This window comes from Bacillus rossius, chromosome 2 (assembly GCF_032445375.1).
Source record: "Bacillus rossius redtenbacheri isolate Brsri chromosome 2, Brsri_v3, whole genome shotgun sequence".
Lineage (NCBI taxonomy): Eukaryota > Metazoa > Arthropoda > Insecta > Phasmatodea > Bacillidae > Bacillus > Bacillus rossius.
In genome coordinates, this window is record NC_086331.1 from 76080063 (window position 1) to 76093348 (window position 13286).

Below are 13286 nucleotides of genomic sequence, written 5' to 3' on the forward strand. Positions count from 1 at the left end.
CTCCAGCTCCAGAACAGCTCCTGAATTTGATATCAGGTAGCTCTAAAAGTGAATGCAGCTACAAATGCGAGTGTGTGCAGGCTGGACTGCAGTGTGGTATTATGTGTGCCAAATGTCGTGGAGCAACATGCACTAATGTTGTTATCAATGATGGTTCTGATGAAGAGGACCTTTAAAAGACTGGTTAATTTTTTTATTGTGTACTTGATTTTAGATCAGGTTTAATTTTTTTGCTATGTATTATGCAACAAAAATGGATGTTAAATAACTAAGTGCCTTTTACTTCACATCTTATACAAGTTACGATACAACTGAATGAATATTTTTCGCGCAACAGTCGTGATATGCATATTTCGGCACTTACGCCTTAAAAAAGTATGCAGCCGGCATCTGAGAGATAGGGACTTTTTAGGATCAATTTTTAACACCCAAAGGAACAGCTGTGTAAAATTTAAAACCTACATTATTTTTATTTATGGTAAAATGCTATATATAGTCAATATTTACCTAAATTGCTAAAAACCCATTGTTGTGCAGTAGTTCCTTGTAATCCCTAATATGTCAGTCAATTATTATCACATACACATGTTTGACCCACCAATTTAAAGCTAATAAAATAACGGAAACCTTTTATAAAGGTATATTTTTGCCTATCGGTTGCGGATTTGCTGTAACTGGTGATTGTATAGAGCAGTTATACATTTTACTTCCATTAGTTGAGTATAAATTAGGTTATAAGATAATTTTTGCTGTGTATAAAGTAATAAAAACGAACGATTAAGGACTAAGGACCCTTAACTTTAAAATTTTGATCAAATTTTGATATATTAGAATGAATATTTTTCGCGTAACAGTCGTGATATGCATATTTCGGCACTTACGCCCTTATTGCCTTAAAAAAGTATGAAGCCGGCATCTGAGAGATGGGGACTTTCAAGGATCAATTTTTAACACCCAAAGAAACGTCTGAGCCAAATTTCAAAACTACATTATTTTTTTTCAGGTAAAACACTAAAATTCCTGGGCTATAAGTCTCACGCATGTGGAATGCCTGCAGAGCCCTCATTGCCAACCATCTGTGCAGGCGTGCCCGATGCTGAGAGCAAGCCAGATTTGTGTAATTTCTGGTTGGCAAGGAGGTTCTAATCTCGTATCCACACGGGCGACGTCACGCCCTGGGAGGAATCTCAGCCGGGTCCGTGTGGCCTTCTCATACGGTGGCTCTCTCTTAATGTCTTAACATCCTAATCGTACCCTCCGAGCTTACAACTCATATAATATAACCTCATTTTTTAAACATAGGTAAAAGGATTATAAATACAATTGTACTAATTTTTATTTTCACATGAATAGTATATTCTTTAAAATGTGTATTTCAGTGAAATAAACTTAACCACATTTAACAAATTTGCTTTACTAAAAGTATCTTCTTCGACTTAGTATTCAACCTTCAGCTTTCAATAATGAAAATGGAAGTAAAATATCACGTGCTATAAAATAGGGGGATCAGGAAACAGGGTATGTGGGGAAATTCGTTTGGACCTTTCTTTCTATGACAAAAAAATGTCCTTCCGTGACAATTTGTAAAAAAAAAAAAAATTTTTTTCCCCCAATAAAAAGTCACAAAATATGTTTTTGGTTAGTTAGATAAATTTTAATTATACTTATGAAAATGTGAGGTTACAATTTCATACCTTGATCATTATTAGTATTTTCCTTTAAAAAAATGCCTTGAAATTGTCATGGTAGGTTATTTTTATTTTTTGAGGGGGTCTACCTAATCTTGTGTCATATATTTAGACTCATGTGTTTCTTTTTCTTGTTTATTAATACAAAGCATCATAGGTCTATGATAAAATACTTGATGAATAGTAAATTGGAAGGTAATAAATTATAAAAGACTGTTTTTCTTCCGTGACCAAATATTTTATGAATTTTAAGTTTGAGCATGTGTGTGAAACTAACTTCTTCGTTAAGCCCTTAATGCAAGTGGTCTACAATAAGTTAAAGCCTTATAAATCAATTTTATATATTTTTTCTCATCTAATATTAATTAAGACATGCAACTATGTTCCTCTTTATTGTGGCCTGAACCAGATGCATTGAAAGAATATTTTGATGGCCGTGGCACTTGTTTTCAGTCGACAGCAGTCGTGTGAAGTTGACAGAATATGTGGGAGTGCCAGGCAGTAACTACATCAATGCCAATTTCATCAGAGGCGCAAGTGGCTCTCCTGCGTACATTGCCAGTCAGGGACCGCTTCCTCACACCGTCAACGATTTTTGGAGAATGGTTGTGGAGTGGGATGTGCATGTTATTGTCATGGCTTGTAGTGTTGAAGAAGCGGGAAAGGTACGTTCATAGTAGAACTTCTTATGGTCCAAATAAATGTAACTTTCTCTTATTTTAGCTTTTGTCATTGGAATGACCTATACACCACCAACAAAAGAAATATTTTTTTCATTACTAGGCACATTTTTAGTAATAAGTCATAAATACCATTTTTATAAATTCTAATTTATTTGTCACTAAAGACTGACAAAAATGGCCCCACATAGATAAGACACCCATAGATGGTGACACAATCTGAAACACAATAACTACAAATAAAACTGCTAGGTTTAACATTTTTCCTTTTTTTAGATTATATATTGATTTATTAGAAAGAGACATAATATACTTGCATATAAGCTTTAAAAATGGTACAATTTAACCTCAACAATGTATTGTATCTTGCTTATGCATCTAGTTTTTTTGAAGAGACTTAAAAGAAAAATATCTACGGAAAATGTTATATTTGTTTAGCCGGTTTTAAAAAGACATATGTTTCTAAGGAAAAAATATTTGGCTATAGTCCTGTGATGCTGATGGATCTGCCAAAGCTAATTTAAAATGTGTAATATTTTTGTGGTTTAAAAAGCAAAGTTTTGAAATGATGAGCACGTTTTATTAGCAAATTAGAGTTGATCACTCAGATGTTTTCTTGCAGTGCAACTAAATCAGCTGAACAGGTCACCAACTACTCAGCTGCATGATGGGATAACGTGCTTTTTCTTATCTGATAAGATTACAAAATGTGCTTGTTCAACCCAACAGTTATTTTTAATTCTACATAAGTGTTGCTTATTAAGGGGTGTAGAGCTTGTAAGTCATAAGAATTAATTACAACTTCGTTAGCGATCCCCACTCAAGATGACTCTCTCCTCCTTTACTTTCCAAAGATTCAAGATTTACAGATTTTTCCTGCAAATTCTATACTGTACGTATCTTCATGAAACCTGTTGCTTCAACTCAAGTGTGGCCATGCACATCTAATTTTGATGTTCAAATGTTTTGAACCTGCCCCCCCTTTTTTTTATTATAATAAATTCTTTAGTTGTTGGACTACAACACAACATTTTCTTGAAAAGTGTAATGTTGGTTTAAAAATCACATTTGTGAAAATCTTTGATGTTCATATCTTTCGTAATAGGTAGTTAAATTAGTGAGTTTGAATATTTTTGTATTGATATGAATATAAAATCAAATTTCATTTGGTTTTTCCATCATCATGGACAAATGTCACAATATTAACTAGTGGTTAACCTTCAATGGTTTTTTTTTTATAAAAGAATTGATTTGTCAGTAAGTTACTGTGTAGTTTTAGAACTCTACATTTTGCATCATTCCATAGCATGATCTCTTGGTGGATTTAAACAAGTTCTTCTGATGTTAAGATTTTGTTCTTTAGTCATTTATGGTGAAGGGGAAAGATGAAACAAATTGTTGCAAAAAGGATTAAGAAACACAGTTCATTCATTTATTTATCTATCATTCATATATGTATCTGCATGCTATATAATTTGACAAAGTGAGGAAGAAATGAAAATAAAAATATATAAATAAGAATTTTTCTCTAAATATGTAATCACCATAAAATTACCAGTTCTTACTATAAAAGCTATTTCTGTTGCTTAAAGAATCTAATAAATAAGGCATAAAATAATAATTAATTTATTGTAACATCTTATGTTAATTATTTTGCCTTCTGAGAGACTGAAGGAGGTTTTGTAATTTTTATTTTTTTTATATATAAATAAATTTACAATGTGTTTAAATATTTAATTGTATATTTATGGATGTTAAAAGTGATAAGCTATACTTTAACTCTTTAAGTAAAATTTTCACAGTAAAACATTTTTGAATAATAGTTCAAAAATCACAGGGACTGGAAGTAACGCGCTACTAGTAACGACGTTATTTGTTACAGTTACTTTTTATGGTAACGATCGTGGTAACGCAATATATTAAGTTTTCAGTAACTGTAACTGTAACTGAATTACATTTTTCTGCCTTAAAGTAACGATAATTGGCGTTACTTCTTGCGTTACATTTTTTTAATGTATTTCTTATTGAACGAACAACGATTTGTTGATTTTATCAATCCCAGAACAAAAATCCCGACAAGCATATTATTTGCGATGGTATTGCTTGTACTTGTAAAACTGCTGTTGGCTAGCCTGCGCTCGTATTTTGTTTTGATTGTCATTTATTTAATATTTGCGACATGCGGGTTTACTGCTGTGCTATTTAATTAATTAACCTACCTGTGCACATGCGCGAAAGCAATGACAGAATTTAATGAAGCGAGAAGCCGAGAAAGCAGTCCAGAATTTTCGTTGCCGTGGCCTTCATATTCTAATTTTTTCGAAGTTCGGTCGAGTGATAAAAATAACCTTATTGTTAAGTGCTTGTTGTGTGGTTCTGCGAACAATTTTGTAGTGTGAACTAATTACTCAATGTAATTTAAGAGCTATTTAAAATTTTTCAGTTTAAATAAACATATATATTTACTAAACACAATATGTTTTATTAGCATTTAATTATAACAATATTACGTATAACATTTTTAGTTTTTCACAAAGTAGGTAACTGTTAAAGTAACTTACAGTTACTTTTCTCAGAACTCTAACTGTAACAGGTTCATTTTCAGTAGCGTAACTTGTAGTTGTAACAGGGTTACATTTTCAATGGAGTATTTGTAACTGTAACTGAGTTACTTTTTAAAGGTAACTTTCCGGTCCCTGGTTCAGTATCAACACTGACCACTGAGCATGCCAGCTATCAGTATACAAAATTTACCTGCAATTTAGTACAGTTAATTGAAGAATATTTTGAATTTTACTGTTTCATTTTTTTTTTTTAACATGAATTGGCTATCAGTGAATCAGTTTAGTTAATGAAGCATGGAAAATTTTCTCTTAAAGATAGATAATGATCAAGTAGGTACTTAAGAATTAACAGTGAGAATATGTCTTGTCCTTAAAATATGATATTGTCCTTAAAATATGACTGTGTATACGATTGTTATAGCTTTTGATTGTCCTTTATAACAATCATCAACCAGTACACTTGTACAGAGTCATATTTTAAGGACAGTACTAATTCTTACTGTTAATTCTTAAGCACTCATTCATAAAATAACCTTTCTTCCATCAAAATATAGTTTATTATAATAATTTTATTAAACCTGTATGATACATTTTTGGCTTGTTGATAGGTTCCTCTGTGGAATGACATTGATTGTGAAGCTTTGGGAAAATGCTTATATAATTCTTAACATTGAAATGCCTTTTTGTGATGACACAAATAAGGTGCATTTTTTTCTTCCTGTTAATGTGTAACTGCTTAAACATTTGGTTGATATATTTTCTGGTGATTCAAACAAATTGTGTCATTAAAAATTCACCAATATTTGAACATGGCAGAGGGATGTAGGTGGTGTAAATATTAATAGAAATTCTTAAATATTCAATAATAAGGTAAAATCTATAATGAGTTTTCTTCCTTTCAGTTTATCTTAAATGTTCTAAACCTTTTCCTACCCGGATCTTGAAAGTCTAAGTTAAGCACCCAGTACAGGATGTCTGGTGAAATATTAGATTAATTGGAGTAACTTTAAAATGAATAATATTAAGTCTCAAAAAACTTAACTTTTATTTAAAACTAGCTGCCCGACCCGGCTTCGCATGGCTATACTAATGGAAAAAAATTAAGCCACATCTCCCATTTACGGTAATGGTAAATAAAAAAAATTCAGTAAAAATTTATTACACTGCTGTATAATGTATCGGAGAGAAAATGAATAGCACCGATGGTTTCCCGACTCGTGCACTCAACGTACAACTGATGTACCCGTACTTCGCTACGGCAGTCTACAGGCAGATCACTCTTGCGCCGCTCATTATACATGCCCCTCCTTGTGGGTACGCCACTGCCGCGCGATGCCCGTTGCCATGGAAACGCAGAAGGCATGAACAATTCAAAATCCTGTTCTCATGCAGACAAAGTACCCACTGTTGCCTTGTTTTAACCGCCAATGGGATCTAATTTTCGGAAAATGTCATCCTGCGTAACATAAGGAACATTACTGTGAAGTTTCAAGTCTGTAAAATATATATACTTGAAAAAAAGGGCAATAAAAAACAAATTAAACACAGAGAGAGGGAAAAAAACAATAGTTTAGGTTTACAATTTAAAGTGATAAAAAGTATTTAAATACTAATTGAACTCTTATGAGGGTACTGATTGCTTCGTTGTTAATATCGCACGGGTGTTTTTTACTTGTATGGGAAAATTAAGAATGATAAGGCATCTAGTACGTGGCAACAATGTTAATAGGCAATAAGAAATAAACTTATAGCGCCTGCGGCATTGTCAACACACTTCGTACGTGTACTGCATGTTGTATCTAACCCCCTCCAACGCATTTGATTCTAAATTGGACTTTTAGTAAGGATCCCTAATGTTATTGATAATATAATATAGCCTATAGCCTTCCTCGATAAATGTACTATCCAACACTGAAAGAATTTTTCAAATCGGACCAGTGGTTCCTGAGATTAGCGTGTTCAAACAAACAAACAAACTCTTCAGCTTTATAATATTAGTATAGATAACAAAAACGTTTATAAGATTCTACACGTCAGTCTTTTTGTTATATTTACATTGAGTAGCTGAAAGTATGGGACCATGTATTGCGTACTTGTGAAACGACATATCTTTGTGACCAACTTAAAAAAAGAGGGTATCAAAATCTTTCTAATACTTAATTGTAACTACAGTAGAGCACCCCTCAACTGTAATTCCAACAAACGGAACTCCCAATATCCGGAACTAATTTTCCAAAAAATATTAAAACATTACAAAACATCTCCAAAACATTTCCGCACTGGAACGAGGCTTTTTTGCTTTTGCCTGACTGTACATGTATTGTAGGCGCGCGTGCGCGCGCACGTCTGTCAGAGAGCTAATTATAGCCAGTCTTTCCCGCGCATTGCGTAAATACACCGCTGGTTTTCGCTTCGGACGTGAATTACTATAAATATGTTTATGCTATAAGTAGTTTTATTGTTTCACTACGTCAAGTAAACGGAAAATTCCGGCCGGCCCGAGAGTATGTACACCGACTCCACTACACACGCTGACACACGTGATAGCGAGTAACATTTATTTCCAACGTGTGTTGCTTTCAGTTTGTAGACAATAATTTAGTGTACAAATATGTATTATTTACATATTTATACGTTAATATATGGTTAAACAGTCTACATTTACCTGTATTTCTCTATCTCTGTGTTTTTTTACGAGATGCTTGAAGTGTTATTCTTGTGTATGTGAAATGTAAACTGTGCGTGGCAGTGACTATACACTCTCCGGAAGTGTGACTCACTAGCACGTCAACACAGAAGTAACACAACACTGCAGCTGTAGTCCTACTACCTCCCCCGAACCCTCTTCTTGTCCTCTTCGCTCACGCACGCACCCACCCACAGAGATAAGAAACACCTGCCAGCTTGCTTGAATGAAGGTCATTCAACCGGCCCGGAGGCCGGCCCTACCGCAACTCCCCTTACCCGGAATTTTCCCATAACCAAAATAGACCTCCCCCCAATGATTCCGGTTGAGGGGTGCTCTACTGTAGTTAAATTATGTCATAACCTCAGCATAGAAGGGCTTACTTAAAATCTAGTGATCCATGGCATCTCTGACTCCTGGCCACTCCTGCTGAACGAACCGACTTCTAACATTGCCAAAAGTTGCGAACTCGTTGCCCTGGGCCAGAACCAGAGAGTGCCTAAATGAAGTTGCATCTAATTTTGGACTAACATCTGAAATCGTGAATGCGTTACCATGGGTCTCGATGACCCAAGTGAGCCTCGAGCTCACACTAACTCTCGTTTAAAAACTCTGCAATTCACCCTTTCAGAAGGCTTCGGCCCACTCCCCGAGGGAGCTGTACAGCCATGTTTCATCACGGAGTGGTCTGGAAATGTGAGCGCATGATCACACCGGGTGTGCGGGTGGGCTCCCGCCACACATCGGAATGTGCAGTGTTTGCACAACAATCACCCGAGCCTACCACATGCCCTTGTCACCAAGTTGCGCTATCGTGCAGCTGTGGCAACCCACACACAGCCCGCACAAAGAAAGACAGAAATTTAAAGTCGTCTACACCGAAAAATTCTGGATCGTGACCATATAATTTTTTATCATAGCAGTCGTAATCTTTTACAGTCAAACATGTTAATATTTATGTTTGCATTATTCATATTAGTTTAGCATAAGGCTACTTTGTGACTATTATTAATTGGTGTTATTCATCTTAACTGATTTCCATCATAGGGGTTTGTGTAAAACTGTACACACCATATTAATGCAAATTTTCAAGATTTATGGTGTATTTGTGTTTCCTTCTTTGTGTAAAAATTAGAAACTTGCTCAAATTTTCTGTACAGTACTCTTTTTTAATTGTATGGCATAGGTTTTTTTTGTATGCTAAGATTACAGTTTGATGAGACGTTTGGTTTTGGATTTTTTTTGTACTAATGAAATTGGTTTGTCTGTAGAGTTTATTACAAGAATTAACCTAGTCAGTTGATGGTGCATTATAATTATTTGTGACTGATTCTGCATTTTTCAGCACAAGTGTGAAAAGTATTGGGTTGAAAATGAAGAAGAAAAACAGTTTGGCAATGTCTCAGTCCAGCTGGTTAATGCATGTATTGTATGTCCTGATTATTTAGTGAGGACATTGCTAATCAAGTATCCAACTTCTGATAGTGATCCATCAATAGGTAGGTTGTACAAATGTTTGCATATGTTCATTACTTTGTGATTTAATCTTCGCTTGAAGACAGTATGCATAAAAATAATAATTTTAGGTATTCTTGATTTGCTTATTATTGATATAATTATCTATATAACCAGTTCTAGGTATTGGTTTTTTCAGTTGAACGGAAAGTATGCCAATATCACTATGTGGCATGGCCCGATCATGGCGTTCCTTCAAAAGTACGACCACTGGTGGATATGGTTCGGAAAGTTCGAGAAACCCAGGTTTCTGAAACATTGCCTGTTTTAGTTCATTGTTCGGCTGGTTGTGGAAGGACCGGGACAATCTGTGCAATTGATTACGTGTGGGGACTTCTTCGATCTGGGGTAAGAAAAATTCAGATCTCAAGTTGTGCAGTTTCATGTTCAATTGATTTTATGCTGTGTTTATTTTAAAAAATTTGTGTTTGTTTTAGAGATTAACAAAAGACTTTAGCTTGTTCAATCTTGTGCGAAGAATGCGCAAACAGCGAATTGCTATGGTACAGACGAAAGAACAATACATTTTAGTACATCAAGCAGTTCGTGAGTTGTTTTGTGATCAGCTTCGTGTAATAGATTCTCATCCATATGAAAATATTGATGTAAATGGACTGCCATTGGTGAAAGATGAAGAAGAGCCTACCTATGATGCTGTGGGTGGTGAAAACACTGATGAAGGTTTGTTATTATGCATACTTTAAAAACTTTAATGTTGTTTATATTCATAAAGTTAATTTCCATATTATTATTGATTAAGTGTGAGAAGACCAACAAATTAAATGCTGGGAAAGAAGTGTTGAAAATTATTTAAATAAATTAAAGGAATTTTATTGTTTTCTAAAGGAAAATGTATGTAACACAATATTCAAGATGGTGTATCCTCCTAGAGGCAAAGTAAGTGGCCACTCAAGAAGGCATGGGTACATGCATGGTCCCAAGAAAAATCCCAAGGTTGGTCCCACTATTCCTCTTAATGAGCTTAACTTGCCTAATTCTTTATTTTAACTGTTGTGTCGAAGCTACACTTTTCTATTTCAGGTGTGAACATATTTGGCACACTCATTTGCTGCTCTTTATGTAGCAACATGTTAACATTACAAATTTTCCAAATATGCTTCCACTGTCCATTATCCATCATTGGCCCGTTTAGATTTCCATACTCATTCTGAGACAGTTGGTCAACAACATGGCTAGTATTGGCAAAACGGACAATTGTTTTAAAGCATATTTGATGAGGTTTAAAAATAAATTGTCGATGGCATAATTTCCTATTGTGAATATATCCTCTCTTGGGACCCAGGGGAGACAACTTTCTGCATAACCTTATGATTAATTTGCCTTTATAATTTTTAGTTACTAAATTAATCAAAAATATCACTATGGTATATCACCTCAAAATTTCAATATATTTATGAATTATTTAACTTAGGTTCTAAATAATTCCACTGGTATATTATTTGCAGATGATTTAATAATCAATTGAAAAATTAATTCTTTACGTGATTGATACGTACTCCAATCTGACATTGTTGGAATTTCTAAATGGTGTAATCAAATTTTAATTGTCATTAACAAAGAAAAAACATCAATTATAACTGTTATAAGAAAGCTCTATCCTGTTAGGTTCATTTATAATTTAGGTAACTTATAGATTTCCAAGACTGTTTCATTAAATATCTGTGTATAATATTAGACCCTAAATTGTGTTATCATCTACACGTTAACTATTTAATACCCTGTTCCGTCATAACACTAGCTCTAATTAAATATATCATCTTCAGTGCTTCGAATATTGATTCCATCTTTACTCTTTACATACCTAGCTTTAGTTCTATCAAAATTAAAATTTTGATCACTGATTTGAAATAACATTAATAAATATGATTATGATAAAATATAAAACTTTCAAAGCAAATTTATAAAAATTACTACCATAAAATACCTTCCTCAATGGATTTTTAGTTTTTCTCTCTGAACATATAGTCCATTTAGATTATCTCTTTGTTTGTAATTGCTATAGTTCTAAGCCTAACTGTAAGTACTTACTTGAAAATGCTGGGCTCGCAAGGGGAGAGCACGACTTGGGATATTCACTTCCGAATGAGACTTTGTATATTAGTAGTGTGTGTACCTTTAGGGTGTTCACCCCTTAAAATAATTTTATGCACTGACCAGCGAATTCCGATAAAAATCCTGAAACCTGCCATGGGCTACCACAAAACCTAACAACCTTCAAACCACACTTTACGATCGCTTATCCAAGCGATGACCGCAGGCAGCAAGCTGTGTGGGTGTACGAGTGACAACTGAAATAAGTTACCTTAATGAAAACAATTATTCTTTAGTTTAAAGCATTGCAACTTTATCATGACTTCAAAATAAATTGATTAGCAACAAACATGAAATCATAACACAATAATTTTTAACACCAGTTCCTTTAAAAAAATATAAATAGTTGAGGGATTTATCCCTTTAACATGTGTACAGCTTGTGAAAGACCTAAACCAAATAAGTGAACACATAATATAAATGTCTGTTCCCTTCTACAATGTGGTAATAAATACACAAAAATTACATTAAGGCTAGATAACAATTTAAGAGCTTTGTAAATTAAATTTTGCATACATGTAAAGGAATATTATGTCACTCAAAACATATGGTCTTGTGACGAAAGATGAAACACGTGAATATGTCAAAATATGGATTAACATTACTTATAATTAAGCATAAATATGCCCACAACTAAGTGGATCAGGGAAAAACTGTGTCGAAAATTCTGTTAAAGCACTATGCAAGTGCTTGCAATCAAACGCCAGAATAAAATCGTAAAGCCAAGTTACACTGGGTGAACACTCCAGTCGCACAATTCATTAGCTCAGGCAAGGCTATCAAACAATAAATTGCTTATGTGGAATAAAAAATCCTATATGAAATAGGAATATTAATTGAAAAGAAAAATTAACATGACACATCTGACGCTGACGCAGGCTACACGACGGAATGCAAGTACAGAGAGTAAAATCTCTACAGCCATCAAATTATAATCCAAACATAATTTCAATAATTTCGACTTAGCAGATTGAAAACGAATTTAACAAATTCGACTTCAACAAAGTTACATAATGGGCACTGCCACAACGTACCAAACCCTATACTCTCGCTGTACTTTCATTGCTGCCGTGCCGATGTCCGGGCATGTGCGCTGCAGAGAAATTTACGATGGCAGCCCGGAGGACATGTAAAAGCTGAATTTAAGTAACATGACATAAGTAAGAAATGAAGTCTAAGCCAACTCAAAGTGAAGTAGAAGGGCTTATGGCCAGATACAAGCTCTTGTAAACCTTGTGGAGGTGCCAGTGTGCCTGTAAATGAAGTGCACAACATGTTACCACAAAGAGAAAAGGGGGGGAGCAAGAGATAAGAGAAGAATTGTCGCATATTTAAAATCTTCGGACTAGCGCTTTACCACAACTTGACCACTAGAAATTCCCTCACTCTATAATATCTCTGCGGGGGGGGTGGGAGGGGGGGGGGGGCGTAGTGTATGACAAAAGCGTTGATCATTTAAACCAGAAAGTTAGTCTATTTACGTAGAGTAGTTCTTTTAAATATCTTTGTCGCTGAAGAGGAAAAAAAAACATTATTACATTACAATGTTAAAACCAGAAGCGTAGCAGTTAGACCTCAGGAACACCAGTACAGCACGGACAGGTCAGCCAGAGTTCAAGAGATGCTGAATTACGAGCTGGTAGTGTTCCAAACAGTGTGACAGCGGGCTCTCTGAAGTGATCAGCCGCCCAGGAGTGGGTGTGGCAAGAGACATGTAAGTTTGCCTGCAGCATATGCAGCCCGCACAGCAGCCTTACTCTGCAGAGGGCATAAAATGTGAAAGTCGGGCCGCCAATCCATTCAGGTGGTGTTCAGATGACACACTAAACGGCGCTCAGCGGGTGAGTTGCATTAGGGTGGGCCCATGGTCTCTATGTAGTATTATGGTCAGCGAGCAGGCAAACGGTGATGAATTCACTCAGGTCCTTGAGAGTTTGGTCACACAGGAATGTCACGATCATGACAACCGCTGGAAAACTCCAGGGTGTCACTTGCCCCAGAGTTGGCAGCAACCAACGCAGAGCGCGGTTAAGCAAGACAG

The 13286-nt window shown here is 35.0% G+C and overlaps 1 protein-coding gene across 1 annotated transcript in view; it reads left to right on the forward strand.

Moving 5' to 3' along the window:
* The window catches only part of LOC134529381 (tyrosine-protein phosphatase non-receptor type 12-like), a 98319-nt gene that overhangs the window by 32625 nt on the left and 52408 nt on the right, over nt 1–13286 (forward strand). Inside the window, exons 3-6 of the mRNA XM_063363380.1 lie at nt 2142–2353; nt 8964–9117; nt 9273–9481; nt 9571–9814. Coding sequence (XP_063219450.1) covers nt 2142–2353; nt 8964–9117; nt 9273–9481; nt 9571–9814 — 819 coding nt within the window. The remainder of the gene's footprint in view (nt 1–2141; nt 2354–8963; nt 9118–9272; nt 9482–9570; nt 9815–13286) is intronic.